The sequence below is a fragment of the Panthera pardus genome, unplaced genomic scaffold (genome assembly GCF_024362965.1).
Source record: "Panthera pardus isolate Hobbes unplaced genomic scaffold, ASM2436296v1 HiC_scaffold_11, whole genome shotgun sequence".
In the NCBI taxonomy this organism is placed as follows: Eukaryota; Metazoa; Chordata; class Mammalia; order Carnivora; family Felidae; genus Panthera; species Panthera pardus.
The window spans coordinates 105237933-105259528 of NW_026526666.1; the positions used below are offsets into that span (position 1 = coordinate 105237933).

Consider the following 21596-nt stretch of genomic DNA (forward strand, 5'->3'; position numbering starts at 1 on the left):
CAGGGCCCGTGCCGGACTCGTCTCTGAACGCTCAGGGCCCGGCACCGGGGCAGGCTTGTCACAGTCGGCAAAGGTTGGACTCGTGGGTGCACAAACGGTGGGCACAAAGAGCGGCAGCCACAGGTGGGGGGAGAAACGCCCCCAACCCCACACTTCATATGCGGGTCTTCCCATGGCCAGGGCCCCAGGGAGCACCCAACACTCCGGGAGCTTTCTGCACCCTCTGCGGCCTCTGACCTGCGTGAGGTCCCTCTTTCCCGCCAGGTCTCCGTGCGCCTCCGTAGTGGGGACACTCGGCCACAAGCCAGCTCTGTAGGGGGCCAGGCCCAGCAGGCCTTCTCCCTGCACCTCGCCCCTCCCCCACCCCCTTCCGGGCAGGGTCCCCACCCTCCCGGAAGCTCCCCATGCTGACCAGGTGATGCCCCTGCCCTGTGCAGCGGATGGATGCAGGGAAGGTGGCCAGTGAGTCAGACAGTGAAAGTGGCCTCCCGTCCCCCTACACAAGCCTATTGTTCCTGCCTCGGTTGGACCCCAGGAGCTGCCCACCTTGCGTGGGTGCGACCCATGACCTTGAGATCGAAGAGGAAGGTCAAAGGGGACTTCCCTGAGGGGAAGGAATGCGGACTTCCGACTCAGGAGCCCTCTGGACCCCGGCAGATGGGGGTGGGTCTGGAGAGTGGGGGTGGGCAAGCCAGGGGAGCACCCTCGCCCTCCCCCTCCCCTCCGAGGTAAGTTCCGCTGGGCTCCCTGGTGACCCGGCCTGGCTGTGGGGAGGCAGGCAGCCCCCCCCCGGAGAGCCCTAGACCCCAGCGCTGCAGGGAAATGGCAAGGCTGCCCCCAGCAAGCCCCGAGGGGCCCCGGCAGGGGGAGGCAGGGGGCGGCAGGGGGCTGAGTGCTGTGTTTCTCCCCAGGGAAGCAGCCGCCATCCTTTCCTAGCTGGCTGTGCTTCTCAGAGGACGAGAGGACCCTTGTAAAACGAAAACCCCGAGGTAGCTTTGCCTTCCCTTCCAAAACATGGCCCAAGCAGGTGGGCCGGAGACGGGGCCCCCGGTGGGTGGGGTGCAGCAGGGGCGCGGGGCCCCGCCCAGGGCCCCCAGAGTCCCGCGGAAAGCCAGGGCAGCGGCAGGGACACAGCACCTGCTACACGCAGGGTGTTCCCTGCTCCCCGGCTTGGGGCGCCGTCCCTCAGACCAGGCAGGTGCACACCTATACGACCAGCTGGGGCCCGGCAGGGGGGTCAGGGGGGCAGCGGTGTGCAGAGACCAGCAGCACGGGCACCCTGCCTGGAGGAGGTGACCCTGACAGGGGCGAGAGCCGGCTGGCAGAGAGGCAGGAAGGCAGAACCACCAGCTTCAGTCCTGGGGACCCGGGGGCCCTGGGGGGTCAGTGGAGGCAGAGGGTGCGTCCGTGGAAGAGGCTCCCGGGTTACGGAAGCGTTCAAGCCGGCGTGGGGCTCGCCCTCACGGAAGCCCCAGCCCTGGGCCACCTGGGGAGGACCCCAGGTTGGACAGCCCCCGGGGGGCTGGGGGCGGTTTGAGGCCTGGCCCTGCCCGCCCCAGCAGACGCACCTCACCTGTGCCCCGTCCCACTCTGCCTCCCCACTCGCTCACGCCGCGTCTTGCCCACAGCCATCCAACGGCCCCAGGTGATGGGTGAAATCTGCACCACCCCTGGCTGCGTGATAGCAGGTAAGCCCCTTCCCCACACCTCCCAGAGCCCTGCCCCGGGGCGCAGGGCCTCCCGAGGCCAAGGGGAGCCACCTCCAGACACAGCACGGCACGGGGGCCGGCGGGCAGTCCCTGGCCCCGCCTGCAGGCGGGGTGTCTGCAGTGGGTGAGGAAAGCGGGTCTGCTCAGAGGTCCCTGCACCCACAAGGCCCCCGTGACGCGGAGGAAGGTAGTTCGGGGACAGGGGCTCTTTCCTGCAGTTACAGAGAGAAAGGTCACATGAACATACAAGCTTCCTCCCACGAATTTGTCTAAAAATTAGGGACCATATGCTGCCATTCGCAGATCGAAAACAGTGAGAACGGTCTGAAGAAACATCAGGAAAAATCTCAGACCCGAGATTTTCCTGCCCATGCTGGGGTCGTGGACGAGCTTCCCTCGAGGCCCTGGCCAAGTGGGACAGAGGGCGAGGGAGGGTCCCAGGCTGGGGGTTCCGAGTGGGGAATCCAGCCGAGAGCCTTCGGCCGGGGACCCCCGACCAGTGACGCGGCACATTCTGGTGCTGGGGTGACACCGTCTCCTCTAACGGCACACAGACTCCCTGTGGCGGCCCAGAGCACCCTCACCCCCACCCCCGCTGCAGACACTCTGACGAGTGAGGGGGCTCCGGGGGCAGCAGACCGCCTCCTGGGAGCCGGGCAGTCCTGGCCGTTGCCCCAGCGCCGGACCGTGGGTGTCCTGGCAGAGGTCACGGGATCCCGGGTCATGTGGCTAATAAGTCATAGCCCTAGAACTTGAATTCCTGCTTCTGACCTCGCCGAGGCTCAGAGAGGGTGACTCACGCTGCCGAGGGCACACAGCCACGATGGAATGTCGAACGGTCCGCGGCCACCCGCGACTGGGTCCCCCCTCTCCCTCCCCACCCCTGCGGCCGAGCAGCTGCCAGGATCCTCCGGAACATGGACCCGTCCGGGGAACCGTGTGACGACTTCTACCAGTACGCGTGCGGAGGCTGGCTGCAGCATCACGTGATCCCCGAGACCAACTCCCGGTACAGCGTCTTTGACGTCCTTCGAGACGAGCTGGAGATCATCCTCAAAGGTGAGAGCCGCCGTGACCTTGGGGGTGGAGCTGGGTAAGGCTGTACGTCTGCCCCACTCAAGGGTGGCCGTGGGGCCCGCAGAGAAGAAACCCCCTGGAATAAAGGCCCCGCAGGGGCAGAGGGGCCTCCTCTCACTAAAGAGGGACGGGTGACACCAGGACCTTTGACCTGGCTCTCCCGGCGGCCGCCTCAGGCCTCTGTCCAGCCCCCTCCTCTGCCCACAGGAGTGCTGGAGAATTCCACCGCCAAGGACAGGCCGGCTGTGCAGAAAGCCAAGATGCTGTACCGCTCCTGCATGAACGAGAGTGAGTGGGGGGTCCGGGACCCCACGGTCCCCGCAGCAGTGCCTGGCAGCTGGACGCCACTCAGGACTCGCGGCCACGGGGGCTGTGCCCCCACCTGGCCGCCGGGCCCAGGCTCCCCCGGGGGCAGGGACTTACTGCCAGCTGCCCGTGATCCTGTTTACACCCTGACCCCAGCCCGGGCCACACCGTCCGGGCAGAAGGACAATGCTGAGGGGCGCACCTGGAAGCCCCAGGGAAGGCGCACACGCGTGTGTGTCTGTGTCCGCGTGTGTGTCTGTCCATGTGTGTCCGCGAGTGTCCACACGTGTACCCGGGTACTGTTACGGGACTGCCCTGTGCTCGGGCTCCTAGGAATGGCTCCCCCACACCCCGCGCCCCTCTGGCCTGTCTCCCCTCGTGTCCCTGCCTGGGGGTCTGCAAGCCCAGCTTGGGGTGTCGGCTGCTCTGTGGGGAGCACCCCCACCCCCCCCCACCCCCCCCGCTTAGTACCGAGGGCTCATTGTTTTGTCCCCGCATCCGACTCCGGAGCAGCCAGAGGAAGCCGCCAGCTTCTGGCTCGTGCCTCCCGAAACCCCGGCCCCCATCTGGGCTCGCCCGGACCCTTCCCTCTTTCCACCATGAGGCTCCCCCATGCCCCTGCCTCCCTGTGAGTCTCCGCCAAACCGAGTGACCTGGCGCCCTGCCACCGGACCCTCACCTTCACCTTACGTGTGACCCCAGTTCCCCAGCTCCCTGCCGGACCTCCGCTGCCCTGTGCAAGTTGTCCACGTCCAGTCCAGAGTGTTCGGCCGGCCACGGTGCTGGCGCCCCCCACCCGTGCAGCACCCCCGGGCCGCAGGGCCTCCCTCGGCCTGGCTCCCCCACCACCCGGTCGCCTGTCCCCCTCCCACGCCCCGTGTCCTGCCGGCGCGTCTGCTTCGGTCACCCCCCGGGGCCCCTCACACCTGCGTCCGTCTCTGCTCCTCCCGGGCCCGTCCCCGTCCCCGTGTGACGGGGGCCTGGCTTTGTGCCGGGCGTGCAGCGTCCCCACGGGCCTGTGTGAAGGTGGGTGTCGGGGAGGCGAGTGACCCTCCTTCCCTCGCAGGCGTGATAGAAAAACGAGACTCGCAGCCCCTGCTGAACATCTTGGATCTGATGGGCGGCTGGCCGGTGGCCATGGACAAGTGGAACGAGAGCGTAGGTAAGGCCGGGGCCTGCGGCAGCCTCGCTCAGCACACAGGTGTCACCGCCCGGGGCTCCCTGGAGCCGAGCCCTCGCGGGCTCAGGCTGGCGAGTTCGCACCCGCTGCCAGTGGGCTCCCCAGCCCTGCAGAGGGCGACCCTTCCAGGCCCCCGGGGGCACTCGCCTCCCGGACCCGGGGCGTGGGGGCGGGGCGCGGGCGCACCAGGTGCCCGGCCACCCCTGGCCCCGTTGTCCCGCAGCGGGTCCCCGGCGCCGGGGCCCGCAGGTGTGCTTGCCGCCACGATGTCCCCCGAGCTCTGGGGCTTAGGGGGCCGGGGCCCGCTGTCCGACGAGGGCCTGGCCTGGGACCCCCGGGAGCGCAGCCGGTCTGCAGCGTGAGGCGCTGACCCCCCAGGCCCCAAGTGGGAGCTGGAGCAGCAGCTGGCCCTGATGAACGCGCAGTTCAACAGGCGCGTCCTCATCGACCTGTTCGTCTGGAACGACGACCAGAACTCCAGCCGGCACATCATCTACGTACGAGCCGCGCCGGGGGGCCGGGGTAGGCCGGGTCCCTGGCGCCTGGCTGGGGGCGCCCGCAGGGCCGTGGCCGGGGGGGCGGGTGAGCCCCGGGGGCGTTCCCAGGGCCCTGCCCTTGTCCACGTCCCGCCCGGGGCGCCGGCTGCCGGGGGACCGGGTCCCGGTCAGAGGAGCCGCCCGCGTGCCGTCTGTCCGGGCCTCGGGCTCCAGGGCAGGAAAACGGACCTCAGAAAGCCACCGCCGGCCACAGCGAGCCCGCGCCACGCAGGGAGGGCGAGGGCGCCGCGAGGCCCTGCACGTGGCCCGCACGTCACCTGGGTCACCTGGTCAGCGCACCCTGCAGCGCGTCCCCCGGGGCCCTCCGGCCGTCGCTCGCAGAGCAGCGCCGGGGCGCGTCCCCCTTCCGGGTGGAGCCCACGTTCCCGCTGGGCGCAGTTCGGGGGGAGTCGAGAGAGCTGCTGTCCTCCCCGGCCAGGCTGTGGGGACCCCGGCTCGTGGCCCAGGGTCACACCCTCTGTGTCTCCAGATAGACCAGCCCACCTTGGGCATGCCGTCCCGAGAATACTATTTCGACGAAGGCAACAACCACAAGGTGAGTCCGGCCGGCCCCGGCCCCTCAGGCACTTAGCTGCCCCCCCTCCCCGGCAGCTTTAGGGCCCCCCTGCGGCCGGCCTGCCCGTGGTCCCCTTGACCCCGCCCCCCATGGCTAGCCTTTGTGAACGCCTGTGGGGCGCTGAGAGCTGCGGGTCGAAGGGACCGTCCCTAAACACCACGTGCCACGTATGGGGACAGGCTCAGCTGAGCCGGTGGCCCCGAGGCCCACGCCCTTCACCCCCGTCTCACCGGTGAGGAGTGCGGTCCACACTGCCGGTCTACCGCGTAGGGCCCGTCGAGATCTGAACTCAGGCCACCTGAGCGCGGGGCTCTCGTAACCACTGGGTTCCTGGTCCAGGGAGGAGCGAGGCAAGGGGCAGACAGTGGCGAGCGGGGCCAGAGGGAAGAGCTGGGAGCCGGCTGCGGGAGGTGCAATTGTGAAATAGCCCTCGGCCAGAAAGCAGGATGGTGGGCCTCCTGGCGGAGGCGGGCTGTGAGCCGGGCCACGAAGGACGGTCCAGCCAGGGGCAGAGACGAGTGTGGCTGACAGAAGGAGCCACGGGTGGGCTAGCGGAGCGGAGACAGCCAGGCCAAGGGCGTCCACGACGGGCCTGATGCCGGAGGTGTGGCCTCTGAGGACCCTGCCTGGGAGGAAAGCCCCTCCCAGGATGAGGCGCAAAGAAGGCAGGTCCAGGAAGGGCATCGACCCTCCGGACCCAGTGCCTGACCCCCTGGCTGAGTCCAGCCTGGCTAAGGGCAGCCCGCCCTGGACCCTGGCATCTGACAGCCCTGGCCGACCCCGGGGCCTTTACGGGGCACCCGCTAGGCGCCCAGCACTTTGTAGGCAACCACGGAGACAGAACAGGTCTCTCCGTCCCGTGCAAGCCCAGGGACGTGGGGGATGGGGCGGAAGCGTAGCCCCGAGCCGTCGGGGCGTGACCTCAGCGTGTGGCTCCCCACGCAGGTCCGGGGCAGCAGGCCACTCACGCGGAGCCCGCGGCCGCTGCACCGGCCTGTCCGCGAGTGCGAGTGGCGGCTGCGGCCCGGCCCGGGAGGGCGCGGACGGTCTGGAGCGCCCCGTCCCGCCGCCCCCCGGCCGAGGTTGGCCCCGGGAGCATCCCGGGGGCCCGCTTCGTGTCCTACGCCCACCCCCGCCCCCACAGAGAGCTCCGTGGGGGCCGCGGGGGCCGAGGCCGCCGGACCGAGTCCTGCCTCCCTCGGCCCAGGTGCGGGAAGCGTACCTGCAGTTCATGGTGTCGGTGGCCGCGATGCTGCGGGCGGACATGAACCTCCCCGAGAACGGCTACCTGGTGCGGGAGGACATGGCGCAGGTGCTGGAGCTCGAGACGCAGCTGGCAAACGTGAGGCCGCGGGGCGGGGGCGGGGGGCCGGGGTCCCGGCCGCCCCGCCCCCCGGTGTGACACCCCCGGCCCCCGGTGCAGGCCACGGCCCCGCAGGAGGAGAGGCATGACGTCACCACTCTGTACCACAGGATGGGCCTGGAGGAGCTCCAGAACAAGTTTGGCCTGAAGGCAAGTCCCCGCCCCCCCCCCCCCACGGGCCCCGGCCCCGCCCCCCGCCCGGCCCCGCCTCCGCGGGCCAAGCCGCAGAAACACGCCCACGCGCGCAGAGGTCACCCAGACAGGGACACTCTCGCACTGGGACGGCAGGTGCAGGCGGGCCGTCCAGGCACGCAGGGCCACCCCATCTGTGAGGTGGATACCGCGAGGACCCCGCTTTCCTGAGCAGGAGACAAGCCGGGAGGGGTCCCGACTCACCAGAGCGACCCTCGCCCCGGGCACTGTGTCCCTGGGGCCTGTTCTGAGCCCCTGCATGACCCGGCCCCGCCCCGCCAGACCCTCAGGCCCGCCCTCCCTGCTGGCCAGGCCTGGCCGCAGGGGGCTGGGGAGGAGCAGCCCAGGCCAGACAGAGGGGAGCCGGGTTTTGCACCCCACCCAACCCCGAACTCAGGTGGCCGGGTACCCTGAGCCGCAGACTTGTCCGGAGCCTCCCCTCAGGAGGGACAGAAACGCAGTGATAGCCACGCCAGCCTTACAACCGAAGCCCGAGTCGGGGCAGAGGGCAGGGGTGGGACAGACACTCCAGCTCCTAACTCCTGACCAGAAAATGCGAGGGTCTGGAGCCAGAGAACAAAGCAGGAGAACTCCAGAGACTCCTGCCCAGGGTTCATGGCACTTGGTGTTCCGGAAGGCTCTATGGCCCCTGGAGCCTGCCCTCTTCCTTGGCACCTGCTCCCAGTGGTGATCTGCTTCGACCCGCCCCTCAACACAACCCAACAGCTGCCCCCCCCACCCCCGCCACAGCGGGCACTGTGGGGGACGAGGCCCCCCTCTGGCTCGGGCTCCAGCAGTGAGCCAAGCGGGCAACCCCCGCCTCGTGTCTACACTGCAGCCCAGGCGGGGAGGCCTGCGTGCAGAGAGCAGGGAGGCGGTGGGACAACGCGGCCAGGAAGGGCTGCGCCACGAAGCTGATGCAGGAGAGAAGTCTCGGGAAGAGGGACCGTCTGGGGCGTGTGGCCCAAACAAAGGGGCAGCCAAGAGCCAGGTCCTGAGGCAGGGGCTGCAGGGTGACCGGAGGTCAGAGGAGGCACCGGCGGTGAAGGGGTGGACGATGCCAGGCCTCCAGGGCACGTGAGAGGGCCTGGGGCACAGACTTGACTCACACTGAGGACCAGGCGGTGAACGCTGGCAGGTGGAGACGCTAGCCGATGTGGCGAGAGGGGTGGTTTCTGATCCGGTTGGAAGACAGAGCCAGAGGATCTGCAAACGTACTAACAGCGGGAAGAGGAGAGAGAGAAGAGAACGCCCACGGCCTGCAGGCGCCGTGCCGCGGAGATGGCGAAGAAGCTTGGGGGAACGTCCTAGAAGCCAGGCGTTGGGCTGTCCGCTGTAGAACGCGTTTATAACGCTTAGACTTGGCTCCGAGTGTGCACGTCCACACGGCCCGTCCCCAAGGCCCCCACCCCGACTTCTCCCTCCACAAGACGGGCCGTCGGACCCGGACAGTTCACTCACCTGCACTGGGTTGTCTTGTCCTACGTTTTGTGGGTGAGACAACATCTCACCGTCGCCACACCCCATCTCCCCGGGCCAGCCGTGCTGACGGCCGCACAGTCAAGTTTGAGAACACAGCAGTTTGCGCCCCCGCTGCACTCTTTTTTTTATTTTTATTTTTATTTTTTACATTTTATTTATTTTTGATAGAGCGAGACAGAGCACAAGTGGGGGAGGGGCAGAGAGAGACGGAGACACAGAATCCGAAGCAGGCTCCGGGCTCCGAGCCGTCAGCACAGAGCCCGATGCGGGTTTCGAACCCACGAGCTGTGAGATCACGACCTGAGCTGAAGTCGGACGCTCAACCGACTGAGCCACCCGGGCGCCCCAAGCCCTTCGGTTTCTGACACTGGCACGAAAGGTCTTCCTGTGTGATGTATCTTCGGATTCTTTGTTGCTCCTCGGACAGGGCCGTTTTACTCTGCGCACACGCTCGTTCCAACACCCTACGTATCTGCAGTTCCTTTCAGGTTTTATGCACGTGAAATCATGTCCTTTGTGAACGATAAGTTTTATTTCTTCCCTTTCAAACCCTTACTGATTTTCTGTCATTTACTTGTCTGGTTGAGCTGGCAGGGACACTCAGTCACGCTAGTAGACGTCCTGTTTCCTCCCTCAGTTTTGACGTTTGCTGTGGGCGGTTTTGTTTTCTGGGTTGCTGCTGCTGTATGTAGGTTCCCCTCACCAGACTGTTGAATTTACCTTCTAGCTCTAGTCCGCTAGGACTTCTTGTCATGAACAGACGGCAAAGTTCATTAAACGCCTTTCTTCCTGCATCCATTGAAATTACGAGGTGATCAGGGCGCCTGGGTGGCTTAGTCGGTCAAGCGTCCGACTTCAGCTCAGGTCGCGATCTCACGGTTCGTGGGTTCGGGCCCCGCGTCGGGCTCTGTGCTGACAGCTCGGAGCCTGGATCCTGCTTCGGATTCTGTGTCTCCCTCTCTCTCTGCCCCTCCCCTGACTTCGGCTCAGGTCTTGATCTCACAGTTCATGGGTTCAAGCCCCATGTCCGGCTCTGGGCTGACAGCTCGGAGCCTGGAGCCTGCTTCGGATTCTGTGTCTCCTTCTCTCTCTGTTCCCCCCCCACTCACGCTCTGTCTCTCTCTCTCTCAAAAATAAACATTAAAAAAATTTTCTTAATAAAAAAAAAGAAATGAGGATGTGATTATCCTGCTTTATCTAGTTATCACCGTGAATTACTTGATTCGATTTTCAAATTTTACACACCAAACTTGAATTCTTGAATAAATCAAATTTGGCTGTGATGTATTATCCATATTATGTAGGTGTGGATAAATCCTAATTGCTAATATTTTCCATAGGATTTTTTTTGTCTATGATCATAAACGACACTAGCCTGTTACCTTCTTTCCTTGTAATATCCTTATTTGGGGATTCAAGTTTTTCTTGACCTCATAAATCAGATTGAGAAGACTTTTCTCTTCCTCTCTCCTCTGGAAAGTTGAGTAGGGCTGGCAGTATGTCTTCCACAAATGTCAGATAGCATCCACTGGAAAAGGCAGATGGTTCTAGAAATTTCCATGTGGGAATATTTCAAATGAAAGATCAATTTATTACCTATAAGACTATATTTCTACTATTCTTATATTTACTAGATATATATTCTATAGATCGTATTGCTAAACTCTTTTCAGGAATTTTTCCATCACACTCAAGTTTTCAAATACGTTGGCATGATCTCTTTCCACAGTCTGTAGGCTCTGTGGTGATGTCACCCACCCTCACCCTGACTCTGATCATCTGTGCCTTCCCTCTGATTCCCCAAATATTCTCTGGTGGGGGCTGGGTTTCTCGGATGCCCACAAGCCGTGTCTACCTACCTCTCTGTTCTCTCCCTCTTTCTCCACACGCCCGCCTTCCCAGGGGTTTAACTGGACCCTCTTCATACAATCTGTGCTGTCCTCTGTCAAAATCAAACTGCTGCCAGATGAGGAAGTAGTGGTGTATGGCATCCCCTACCTCCGGAACCTTGAAGACATCATCGATGTCTACTCAGCCAGGTGAGGCCCCGGGAAGGTCCCCAGAGGCCTCGGCATCTCGGCCTCTGGCCCCGCCCCCACCCCCTCCACGTCTCCTCATGGGAGAGTACCCCAGGGAGCATCTTCTCTGGGCAGATGAATATTAGTGGCCGATAGAACCTTAGTGAGAGATGCGAACCCTCCCTGGGACTTTTCGGGCATCTAGGAACAGACAGGCTGTATCTGGAGGTTGTCCCAGAGGCTTTCTCCACCACCCTGCTTGGGGCGAGTGCCTGTTCGTCACAGAAGCCGTTGACTAAGGGCCCACAAGCCCAATCCCCACTCTGGACAAACTCCACGCGCCTGTCATATGCCCCGCCCTCTGCCTCCTGCCCACAGGACCATGCAGAACTACCTGGCCTGGCGCCTGGTGCTGGACCGCATTAGTAGCCTGAGCCAGCGATTCAAGGATGCGCGAGCTAACTACCGTAAGGTGAGTGGGGCCCCACGCAGGTGGCTCCTACCCCTGGCCTGTCATTTGTTCACTTAGTTCATGGTGCAGGGCACCTGCTCTGGGCCAAACGCCAAGGTCCACACCGGGGGCAGAGCCATGCAAGAGGCTGACAACGCCTGCCCTCTTGGGACAGTCACCAAACCGGAGAGCCGCTCTTTCAAAAGCAACAAGTAGGACGTGACAGGAAGGTATGGGACAGAGATGGCCTTTCTGTGAGGGTGACACTGGAGACCTCCAGGCAAGAATGACCCAGACACGAAGAGGCTGAGGGCAGATTCCCAAGGCAGGACACCCCCGGGCCACGTGGTGGGAAGGAAGGAGACGGGGTCAGGGGGAGAGGTGGAGGCCCGCAAGCGTGGGACTGAGCCGAACGTGGATTCCACGTGCCTTGAAAGCCACCAGGGTGTTCAGAGCGGGAGCCACAGCCTAGTGTCCTGCTTGTGTGGTCATTCTGGCTGCTGGGGGTGGGGGTGCGGGCAGGGCAGAGGCAGGGGACCCACTGGGAAGGCCTGTGGTCATGGTGGCTGTTCCAAGGCCTCGATCAGAGGGGGCGTGGGGTCAGAGTGCAGACACACGTTGTCCGGGCGGGCTGACGGGTTGGACCAGGGCCTCAGGAGCAGACGCAAGTGTGGACGACAGACAGTTGAGGTACGAGCAGGGGGCTGAAGGGCAGGGGAGTCAGGCAGACCCCCAGGTCCTTCGCTAGAGAAATGGGACGGACAGAAGCCCTCCAGCGCATCGGGAAAGTTGGGGCAAGTCGGGGCGTCTGCCTTGGCGGGTGGGGTGGAAACACCACTGGCCAAGCATCTCCACTCCGGCGATGGAAAACCCACTGGGGGCCAGAGAGCCGGTGGCTTACGGCTGAGCTGGATGCGGCCCCCAGGGCCCCCAGAGTCAACACCAGCCTGTGCTCTGGTGGGGGGGCTGGAGTCCAAGAGGTCAGAGTCGGGCTGGCCAGCCAGGCCAGGGCGGCGAGAACAGGGGGCAAGGTGGCACTTGGGACTGAGCAGGGTCCTACCCCCGCCCCGGGGCAGAGGCCAGACTTCCAGCCCGGGTGGGGAGCCCTCCCCTGAAAAGCGCACACGCCGTCCTGCCCGCGCCCACGGCCGGCGCTCCCAGGGGAGGTCAGAGTTCATCGGTGCCCCGCTCTGGCCGCTGGGCGCTCGGGCTGAGGACGGGGGCGGCAGTGCGTGAATGGGTGCTCTACGCGGCAGGCGCTCTATGGCACGACCGTGGAGGAGGTGCGCTGGCGAGAATGTGTCAGCTACGTCAACAGCAACATGGAGGGCGCCGTGGGCTCCCTCTACGTCAGGGAGGCCTTTCCCAGAGACGGCAAGGATGCGGTGGGTGCCCTGTGCTCAGTCTGTCTGCGGCCCCTCCCCACAGGGACGCTGCCCATGGTGGGTGGGGGCACGGGTCACAGCCCGCCCCCCCACAGGGTGACTCCGGGCTCCCAGTGCCGGAACCCTGCTGGCCCCCCAGCAGCCCGTGTGTGCCCAGGGGGTACCGAGGAGCACACGTTTGCCTGGCGCCCCGTCACATGGGGAGGCCAGAGGCCCCACCCCCAACCCTACAGGCCTGTCTGGGAAAGGCCTACAGGCCATACAGGCTGTGAGTCCAGGGGCGGGCAGGCCCTAGGCTCACCCAGGAGAACGCCCAGCAGTCAGGACCCCTGTCCCGGAAGGGGGGGGCATTCCACACCCCCAGCCCCAACATCACGGCAGGGACGAGGCTTTGGAACGGACCCCTGCAGAGACCCCAATGCTGGACACGCAGGACAAGAGCCATGTGTCCTCCCAGGTCAGAGAGCTCATTGACAAGGTGCGGGCGGTGTTCGTGGAGACCCTGGATGAGCTGGGCTGGATGGACGAGGCATCCAAGAAGAAGGCCCAGGAGAAGGTGCGCAGGTGGCTGGGGCCCCACGGTCAGGGCATCCTGCCTGGAGAGGGCAGCCCCAGCACGGGGACACGGGGCGACCGTCATTGCACCCGCTTCAGAGATGAAGACACCGGGTCTGGGTGTGGCTTGCTCAGAGGCGGAACTAGAAGCCAAGTGTGGGAGACCCTCCCGGCACCCTTGCGAATGAGTGGGGGTGGCCTCGGAGCAAGCCCCCTCTGGGCCAGGATGTCAAGCGGGAACCGTCCCACTGCACCCGGCCCTCGCCCCATCTGACCCCTGGCTGGCTGTCGGGCTGAGCCGGTCCTCACCTGTCCCCATTAAACCTCCCCATGGCTTGCAAGGGGGGGGGGGGGGGTCGAGTCCCTCAGCCCCTGAGCCACGCGGCAATGAGCGAGGGGCAGAGCTGGGGTTCCCACGGTGGGGCAGTCACCGACGGGCCCCAATGTCGTCCCTAGGCCATGAGCATCCAGGAGCAGATCGGGTACCCAGACTACATCCTGGAGGAGAGGAACAAGCACCTGGATGAGGAGTATTCCAACGTGCGCCCCACCCCCGGCCAAGAGGGCCCCGAGAACTTCACCTGCCCCCTCACCCCCGACCCGATCCGCCCCTGAACCAGCCCTGTGAACCACAAGCCTTCAATTTCCTGGCAGGTGGTGCCGTCTCGGCCACCTCGCTGGGTGGGCAGCTCTCCAGAGTTCCCCCTGTTACAGATGGGGAAACTGAGGTCGGGAGGGAGAAGGAATGTGCTCAGTGGCACGAAGGCCCAGAGCCAGCACCGGCCCCCCCCCAACCCCACCACCCGCACCTACCGCCCGTCGGCCTCGCGCAGGACTGCCCAGCCAGTCCCAAGGCCGGTCCCCAGCCACTGCCGACCCCCCTGCCTGCGCACCCGGCAGTGACCACCCCTGTCCCGTAGCTGAACTTCTCGGAGGACCAGTACTTTGAAAATGGTCTTCAGAACCTCAAGGCTGGTGCCCAGCGGAGCCTCAAGAAGCTTCGGGAGAAAGTGGACCAGAACCTGTGAGTGGCGGCACGCGGGAACCAGCGGGCCGGGAAGGGCGGCCGGGGTCTGACCCGGAGCCCCGGGTTCAGGGAGGATTCAGATCTGTGGATTGCCCAGACCCGGCCCTGGCTGCGGGCAATGCTGGTCTCGTGGCATGGCCACTGTGATGGGGGCCCTAAGGGTGGGGGCTCTGCTCAGCCGGGAGGGGACCTGGAGGGAAGGGTCCAGGAGGCGGGCTCCAAGTGACCGGCCCGTCTATCACAGCTGGATCATCGGGGCGGCCGTGGTTAATGCATTCTACTCCCCAAACCGAAACCAGATAGGTACGTGTGACCCCTCCGTGACTGAGCCCAGCCCCTCCAGTGCCAGAGAAGAACCCTCCCCTCCCTCCTGGGGGGCACCTCCAGCCTCTTCTCGGGAGGAGAGAACCTCTCCCCACCTGTAGGGACTTCACCCCTCTCCCCACCTGCTGGGAAGTTCCTCACCTTTGTCTGAGTGGTAGGGCCGGGTTTAGAGACTGGGGAGCAGACCGCAGTCCCGAGGGCAGCAGAGAATGAGGGGGGGGCAGGAGAACTTGGGTCTGCCGCATGCTGGCCCCGGCCTCTCACCTCCGGGCCCTGTATTCTCTGGTCTGTAACGTGGGGGGCGGGTCACAACCCTGCCCCCCCCGGGCCGTGTGGTTTGATGCAGGAGCCCCAGGGGTGCCCGCCCGGGGCCTGGCCCATGGGAGGGTTGTTCACGGACATGTCTCCACCCCCGTCTCCGGGCAGTATTCCCCGCTGGGATCCTGCAGCCCCCCTTCTTCAGCAAGGAGCAGCCACAGGCCTTGAACTTCGGGGGCATTGGGATGGTGATCGGTCATGAGATCACTCACGGCTTTGACGACAATGGTAGGGAAGCTGCGTGGGGGGTGGTCAGAGCTACACGGCCTCCTCCCCTCTCCACTGAGCAGCAGTCCCGGGAGGGGACCAGGGGACAGGCGGCCTTGGAGCTGTCCATCCAACCCCTTCACGATTTAGGTGGGGACACTGACACCCAGGCAGAGAGGACTTGCTGGGTTCCCAGGGGAGCTATGGTGGCAGAGAGGTCTTGAATGGCAGGCTCGGCCCCCGTCCGGCACCCTTGCTCTGGGCAGAGACATGGAGAAGAGGGTGTGAGGGCTCGCGGGCCAGATCCTGACTCCACCTAACGGGCCGCTCTTCCCTGAGCCCGTGAACCGGCGATAGTGACACTACCCCGGGCACTTCTGAAGCTCCAGGTCCTGGCCTGGCATCACCCCGGGGCAGCCAGCCTCCTCCAGCCCAGAGATGTGCTGACCCGACGTCCCCACCTCCCACCCCGGGGTGCGGCCCCTGCCTGCTCTAGTGGCCTGTGACCACGCACGGGGGCCCCAGCTGGCTTTCCCACAGGGCTTGACCATCGGGACCTTCTGAGGGCAGCCTCGTGGCCCCCAGGACCACGTGCTCCCCTTACCTGGGGCTCACAGAGTTTGGACAATCGCGGCAAGGGGCATTAAACCACGGTGCCCCCGAGACCCGAAACCCCAGGCTCTGACCTCGGGGGTGGGGTGGTAGGCCACCAGAGCCCCCTCCCGGGCCTCAGCAGCCCAGTGACCTTGTGCCAACCCTTCAGGGGCCCGTCCCCTGCCCCCATGAGCTCTAGATACTGGGGCTTCTGGGAGGACGTGCCGGTGAGGCTGGCACTGGGCAGGCAGGGCCATGAGGGCAGCCGCCTCTGCCCGCCAGGCCGGAACTTCGACAAGAACGGCAACATGCTCGATTGGTGGACCAACTTCTCAGCACAGCACTTCCAGGAGCAGTCGGAGTGCATGGTCCACCAGTACGGAAAATACTCCTGGGACCTGGCCGACCACCAAAACGTGAGCAGGCCCTCAGCAGCGCCGCCACCGCCGGGGACCCGCTCCCCAGCCCTGGCCCCCGGGGGGTGCAGGGGAGCCCGGCCGCCCTACCGTCCCACGTCCTGTGTGCAGGTGAACGGGTTCAGCACCCTCGGGGAAAACATCGCTGACAACGGAGGAGTGCGGCAGGCATATAAGGTGGGTCCAAGCAGGGGCCCCTCAAGGGCGCAGGGGAACAGGTGCCTCGGCGAGGCAGAGACCGTGCCCTGCGCAGGCCGAGGCACCCCGGGAACCCTTCTCCGTCTGTCCCGGAAAGCAGCTGTGCCCTGGGGGAGCCAGCCTGGCTGCGGGTGAATGGGCACCTGGCTGTGCTGCCCACATTTTACCCTGACCTTACCTGAGCCTTCGAACCCCAGGGGAGCCACTGACTCTCCCCCGGTAAGATAGTGGCGCTCACCACGTCCCCGCCAGCCGTGGCATCGTCCCTGCACCTGCAGCCTGAGGCACCGGGCCTCGGAGCTCCTTCTAGGTGGGCGCTGCGTGGCAGCCTGGGCAGGGATCCTCCCCCCCACCACCCCCCCCCCCGCCCCCCAGCCCCCCCACCCCGGCCCCAGGGCCAGGGCCCAGCCGCTGTGGCACGGAGATGAGCACCAGGCCGTCAGGGCAGGAGCGCCGTCCCCGGGGTGCTCGAAGGGCCGTCAGGTGCTGAGGCAGGGCCTCCGCCGGGAGCAGGGCCGTGGAGCCAGACCTCCATTCTGCCCGGACCCCAGGCCGGTGCTGACCCCAGGAGCAAGGACGGGCCCGGGCCCAGCACCTGTTTGGCGTCTGCAGGCTTACCTAAAGTGGATGGCAGACGGTGGCAAGGACAAGCAGCTGCCAGGACTGGAACTGACCTACGACCAGCTTTTCTTCATTAACTATGCCCAGGTAGGAGCCACCGTCCCCACCCTGCCTGCCGCCTCAGCAGCTGGGCACCGGTCGCCCACCACGTTTTTGGAAGGCCTCCACTGAGGGGCACTTCCAGGGCCACGCTGAGAGGGCAGGCCGGGCAGAAGCAGACTTGCCAGCCTGGAAGGCTTCCTGGAGGAAAAGGAAGCAGAGGGTTGGAGCTGGGGGGCTTCAGGTGTAGCTGGGCCAGTTGGGGAGAGGAGGCTGGCTTCCCTCCCCCACCCAAGAAGGGACAGCCTGGGACGGGACAGGCGGGACTCCCTGGTGCCTAGAAAGAAGTGAGAGCACACGCGTGTCCCTGCCCCCCTAGGCCCGCCCCACCCCCGCCTGGATGCCCTCAGGGCCCCCCTGATTCCTGCGTCCCATCCCCCCAGGCCCGCCCCTCCCCCCTTCCACAGCCACGCCCCTCACGCCCCCACAGGTGTGGTGCGGGTCGTACCGGCCTGAGTTCGCCGTACAGTCTCTCAAGACCGACGTCCACAGCCCCCTGAAGTACAGGCGAGTAGCCCCCTGCATCCGTGCGCGCAACCCCCATCCCGCCCCCCAGCGCCCACCCCCGGGGCCCAGGCCAGCTGGCTCAGGCCCCTGGCCGCCCGCAGGGTGCTGGGCTCGCTGCAGAACCTGGCGGCTTTCGCGGACGCCTTCCACTGTGCCCGGGGCACCCCCATGCACCCGCGGGAGCGATGCCGCGTCTGGTAGCCCTCGCCACCTGCACTGTGGCCACGCCCACCCGCCGCGGGAGGCCAGGCAGCCCTCGCACGTGCAGCTGGAGCCGCGGGCAAGGCCAACGCGCACACGCGGCCCGCCCCGCGCGGGGCCCGGAGCGCAGCCGCGGCCCCAGCCCCCAGGGCAAGCGGTGACTGCCCGGCGCCCTCCGTGCCTGCGGTGAGGGGCACGGTGCCCCAGCCCTGTAGACGCGTTTACCTGTCTGCACCCTCCCCAAACATCCCAGTCAGCTGTCCATGAGCTTCAGACTTGAGCTAAGTAAACGCTTCAAAGAAGAAGCCATCTGCCTTGTCTGTTGGGGGGGGGGGGAGGGGGTGGCCGAGCCCCTGTCTGTACCTGCCGCTGACTGTTCGGGGACAGCATCTGGCTGGGCGCTGACTGCTGGTGGCCTTGGGCAAAACAGCAGCCAGACAGGGAAACAGCAGGGCACCCTGCAGAGGGAGGGCCACACCTGGTGAGCCCCCCGGGGTCTCTGTGCCAGGACGCCCCCAAATACTGGCCCTCAGGGACCACCGGTTCAGATGGGAGGAGGGGCCACTGACTCAGGAGCTGGCTGAGGTCAGGAGGTGGGTGGAGGGAACTGGGGAGCCATAGATCAGAATCTACGCTTCGGGTTTTATGTAACTAGAGGCCGGTGGCGGGGTTAAACCACAAAGGGACACTGTCACCTGCTCTGATGTTTTAAAGACCCCCAAGAGTAGTACCAAACGGGGCAGGGGGGAAGGTGGGAGGAAGTTGGGAGGCCAGCTAGGAGGCCACTGTGGTCATCCTGGCCAAGGCGAGGGGGGCGGGTAGAGGGGTGGTGCTGAGGTCATCTGAACGCACCCAGACCAAAGAGCCCCAGGCACAGTGGGCAGGGGCAGGGTTCCGCTCTGGACACTAGGTTCCAGGTGCCTGTCACATCCCCCCAAGGAATGGTGTGGGGGGGTTGGGGGCGTGGCAGAGCTGGATGAACCAGCTGGGCCAGGCCAGCCACCCCAGTCGGGTGCAAATGATAGATCTCATCGGAGAAGGTCCTTCCAGCCGACTAGCCCCCTCCCTAAGCCTCACTGTCCACCGTGCCCAGCAGCTGCGGGGCAACATCTCCCTGGACACCCACCCAGTATGAGCTCTGACCTGACCATATCCTCATCTCCCGCACCCTGCGCGGTCCTCCGACCCCTGGCCCTCCTGTGCCAAAGGCCTGAGGCCCTCGGGGAGGCTGCAGGGCCATTTCCTCCCCTCTGCCGGCCCCTCCCAAGGAAGCCTGCAGGCCCACGTCCCCTGCGAGGACGACGGGATCAGAGCCAATGAAGATAAACGCAGCCCAGAAACGAGTTTAATGCTCATTGTCACAGAGGCCCAGGCAGAGTTTGGTGCCCCGGTCCAGAGATTCCAGAAAGATTCTTCACATCCAGCTCCCAGTGTTCAAGGCAGCAGACGCCTCCCAGGCCCTCGGAGGCCTTGGTCTTCACCTTGTGCACGCCCCCTCAGCACACTGTGGACACAGCAGGGTCCCCGTCAAGCCAGCCGCACTCCCCAGAGTCCAAAGCAGCTGGTCCCACCCACCAGCAGCCTGGGGCCCAAGTGCTAGAAAATCCCCTCTATTCGGGACACAGGAGGTCAGCCACCAGGACCACACTAACACTGGCTGTGGGCAAACTGCGACCCTCCCCAGGCTGAGAGGACGGGCAGCCCCTGCCCTCTGGGGAGAGCCCTGCTGTGCCAGGCCGTCTGGCCACCCTTGCCCCTGGTTCCCCATTGTCCTCAGCCTGCTTCCCCCTGCACAGTGGGGTGACAGTGACATCCCGGGCTGCCATGAGCGCAGAAGTACGTCAACCCTGCAGGTGCAGCCTGGCACCTGGTCGTACCCAGCACTCAACCCAGGGGAGCTGCTGACCTTAGCGGGCGGCGTGCTCCCCAGGCCCAAGCTCACCTGGGGCGCCTCGCTGGCACAGCCCTCCGCGGGGATGCCCAGGGCCTGCAAGATGCTCTCCCGGGGGACATAGTCTCCCGGAGACTTCTGGACGAAGTGCAGCAACACTCTGTCACCACCTACAGCGGTGGGGAGGCGGTCAGGATGCCCCTGCGTGCTGGGAGGAGGGAGACACCCCTCGCTGTCCGAGACTCCACCTGGTTACCCTGACAAGGGAGCTGTCCTGGCCGCAGCCCACCCAGCACAGAGAAGACTTGACAAGGTCAGGAAGCCAGAGGAAGGGAGGCAGAGAGGGTCGGGACATGCCACCAAGTTCAGCCAGACCTTCCCAGCCCAGGATGTGACCTCGGCCCCCCATGCAACCAGGCATCGGCCTCTGACACCCCTTTCCCAACCTACCTTTGGTGACCACCAGGAGCCCTCCGCTCTGCAGCAAGTCCCCGGACAGGTTCACCTGGATGCCAGCAGCTTTGGCCTGGAAGGAGGGAGGCAGGTCCGGGTCAGCCCTACAGGGAAGCCCCACCACCTCAAGTCCCACCCGTCCTTGGCCATCACAAACCTTGAGGGCCACATCGCGCACGGGCTTCCCCAGGGCGGCTGGCAGGATGCTCAGACTGTTGTACCTGTGAAGACACAGCTGGCTAGTCCGGCCCCCGGCTCTTCGGCGAAGACTTGCCCAGCAATTCTATCCCCAGTCTCTATAAGATACACCCACCAGATTCTCACAAGCGTCTCACCAGGGACTCGGGGCGGGGGGGGGGGGGGGGCGGCATGGGGCAGCCAGCCTGGGGGCCGGTAGGCCTGGGGCCCCGCAGAAGATTTGGGGAGTGTGGGCTGGCCCCCCCGGCTGGGTGAGCCCAGAGATCTGAGTCAGCTGGGCACCACTAGTCAGGCCAGGCAGCCAGCCTACGACACAGGCACCTGAGGTGGCCGGAAAGGGGGTAGATCTTGAGTGAGAGGCCTAACCAACAGCCGTAACGGACACCCAGCACCCAAGAGAGAGTCCTTAGAAGGACCGACCGAGCAGTGGATGCCCCCAGAGCCTCATGCCCAGGAAGAGGGCAGCAAGGGGAAGAGGAATGAGAAGAGGCGGCTGCCCCGCCCGCTCACCGCTTGAAGCCCAGCTCCTTGTAGAAGCGCTTGCTCTCATCCAGGTAGAGCTCTGGAAAGCAGACGCCACAGGTGTGCACTCACCCCCCGCCCCCCGGCTCACCTGGCTGCATCCAGCCCCCCGCTCCCCTGGCTTGCCCACCCAGGACATAGGAGCAGAGGACTGAGTGTCCCCACTGTTAGCGGAGGGGCAGAGGCCCAGAGGTGGCAGAAAAGGGAGGCACGGGGCTCGCCTGGACTCTGCCACCGGGCCCAGGGCTCTGGGAGAGCATATCCTGAGTGCCAGGGAGAGGGGTCTAGCAGGGTGGGCTCCTGTCCCAGCCGTACTCCTTCAGGCTCCTGGGAAGGTGGGGTCTTGCTGCCACCCAGTAGAGACCCTCGGAGATTCGAGGCCAGCATCACCGCTGGGCCCTGCCTCTTTCCAAGGTGGGAGGGACATCGTGCCTGGGGGACACAGGTAGGGGCAACAGGTGGAGAGCCCCGGAGACATGACTGGAGCTCCAGGATACAGAAGGGTCAGGCCTGGGCAAGGAGGGGATGGCCACTGCCCTGAGCTTGGGAAGGGTCTCAAGGTAGCTGGTGGGGCTACAGTGGGAGGAGGGGAGGGGAGCACAAGCACCTCCCGCGAAGTAGCCGCCTTCCAGGAACTCCTGCAGGCCCAGGGCCTCGGGCCCCACGCCCACCAGACGCACGCCGTGCTGGTCCAGTAGCCCCCTGAGGCTGCTGAGGTCCCGGGCGATCCAGCGACACACCGAGCAGCCGAAGCGCCGCAGGCCAGCCACCACGCACGCCTGCTCCAGCCACAGACTCCGCAGCTCCACTGCCTGCGCGGGGCGGGCGAGGGGCGCCGATGGACCACCTCCCACGCGCGTCCGTGCCCCCAGCCCCGCACCGCGCAAGCCCGGACTGCGCCCCCAGCCCCACGACCCGAAGCCCGCCGCGCATGCCACTGCCAGGGCGCCTGGGCTGGTGCCAGGGGCCCACCCACCGCCCTGCGCTCGTCCGGCCTCACCTCCCCGGTCACCGCATGCTTCAGGACACACGCGCCCACGCGGGCAAGGTCCACCGCGCTCATGTCCACTTGCCACCGTGCTCTTCGGCTGCGCGCCCAGCTCGCAGCCGGCTTGGCCACGCCCCGCCCGTGTCCCGCCCCCCTGCGGCTTCTCGTCCAGGCCGCGCCCCCAGGTCACCTCTCCGCTGC

The 21596-nt window shown here is 65.7% G+C and overlaps 2 protein-coding genes across 3 annotated transcripts in view; one reads left to right on the forward strand and one right to left on the reverse strand.

The window, feature by feature from the left end:
* MMEL1 (membrane metalloendopeptidase like 1) overlaps positions 1-17646 on the forward strand; it is a 33232-nt gene extending 15586 nt beyond the window's left edge. The window contains exons 3-24 of the mRNA XM_053899090.1: positions 912-989; positions 1629-1688; positions 2607-2768; positions 2994-3074; positions 4159-4254; positions 4651-4769; positions 5299-5364; positions 6593-6727; positions 6809-6898; positions 10325-10461; positions 10819-10912; positions 12148-12276; positions 12734-12832; positions 13288-13371; positions 13752-13855; positions 14103-14161; positions 14609-14728; positions 15584-15717; positions 15829-15894; positions 16528-16623; positions 17066-17142; positions 17244-17646. Of these exons, the coding sequence (XP_053755065.1) occupies positions 912-989; positions 1629-1688; positions 2607-2768; positions 2994-3074; positions 4159-4254; positions 4651-4769; positions 5299-5364; positions 6593-6727; positions 6809-6898; positions 10325-10461; positions 10819-10912; positions 12148-12276; positions 12734-12832; positions 13288-13371; positions 13752-13855; positions 14103-14161; positions 14609-14728; positions 15584-15717; positions 15829-15894; positions 16528-16623; positions 17066-17142; positions 17244-17343 (2186 nt within the window). The 3' untranslated portion in view covers positions 17344-17646. The remainder of the gene's footprint in view (positions 1-911; positions 990-1628; positions 1689-2606; positions 2769-2993; positions 3075-4158; positions 4255-4650; positions 4770-5298; positions 5365-6592; positions 6728-6808; positions 6899-10324; positions 10462-10818; positions 10913-12147; positions 12277-12733; positions 12833-13287; positions 13372-13751; positions 13856-14102; positions 14162-14608; positions 14729-15583; positions 15718-15828; positions 15895-16527; positions 16624-17065; positions 17143-17243) is intronic.
* Positions 17647-18674: 1028 nt separating this feature from the next.
* PRXL2B (peroxiredoxin like 2B) lies at positions 18675-21542 on the reverse strand. 2 transcript variants are annotated; one of them, XM_019461156.2, is made up of 7 exons: positions 21408-21540; positions 21015-21219; positions 20396-20447; positions 19845-19908; positions 19685-19760; positions 19286-19404; positions 18675-18847 (listed from the first exon to the last, which is right to left on the reverse strand). In XM_019461156.2, exons 1-7 carry the CDS (start codon positions 21468-21470, stop codon positions 18821-18823), a joined length of 606 nt encoding a protein of 201 aa, XP_019316701.2. In that variant the 5' UTR covers positions 21471-21540; the 3' UTR covers positions 18675-18820. The 2 variants fall into 2 exon arrangements, with proteins under 2 accessions (XP_019316701.2, XP_019316702.2); XM_019461157.2 differs by lacking the exon at positions 18675-18847 and having other exon boundaries at positions 19331-19442; positions 21408-21542.
* Positions 21543-21596: the final 54 nt, after the last annotated feature.

Excerpts from the sequence above, each read along its gene's own strand:
- PRXL2B (XM_019461156.2), bottom strand. The coding sequence starts at position 21,470 with ATGAGCGCGGTGGACCTTGCCCGCGTGGGCGCGTGTGTCCTGAAGCAT. Across the intron at positions 21,220-21,407 it reads AGCATGCGGTGACCGGGGAG|GCAGTGGAGCTGCGGAGTCT; the intron begins GTGAGGCCGGAC and ends CGCCCCGCGCAG. Across the intron at positions 18,848-19,285 it reads GTGCCAGCGAGGCGCCCCAG|TGTGCTGAGGGGGCGTGCAC; the intron begins GTGAGCTTGGGC and ends CTGTGTCCACAG.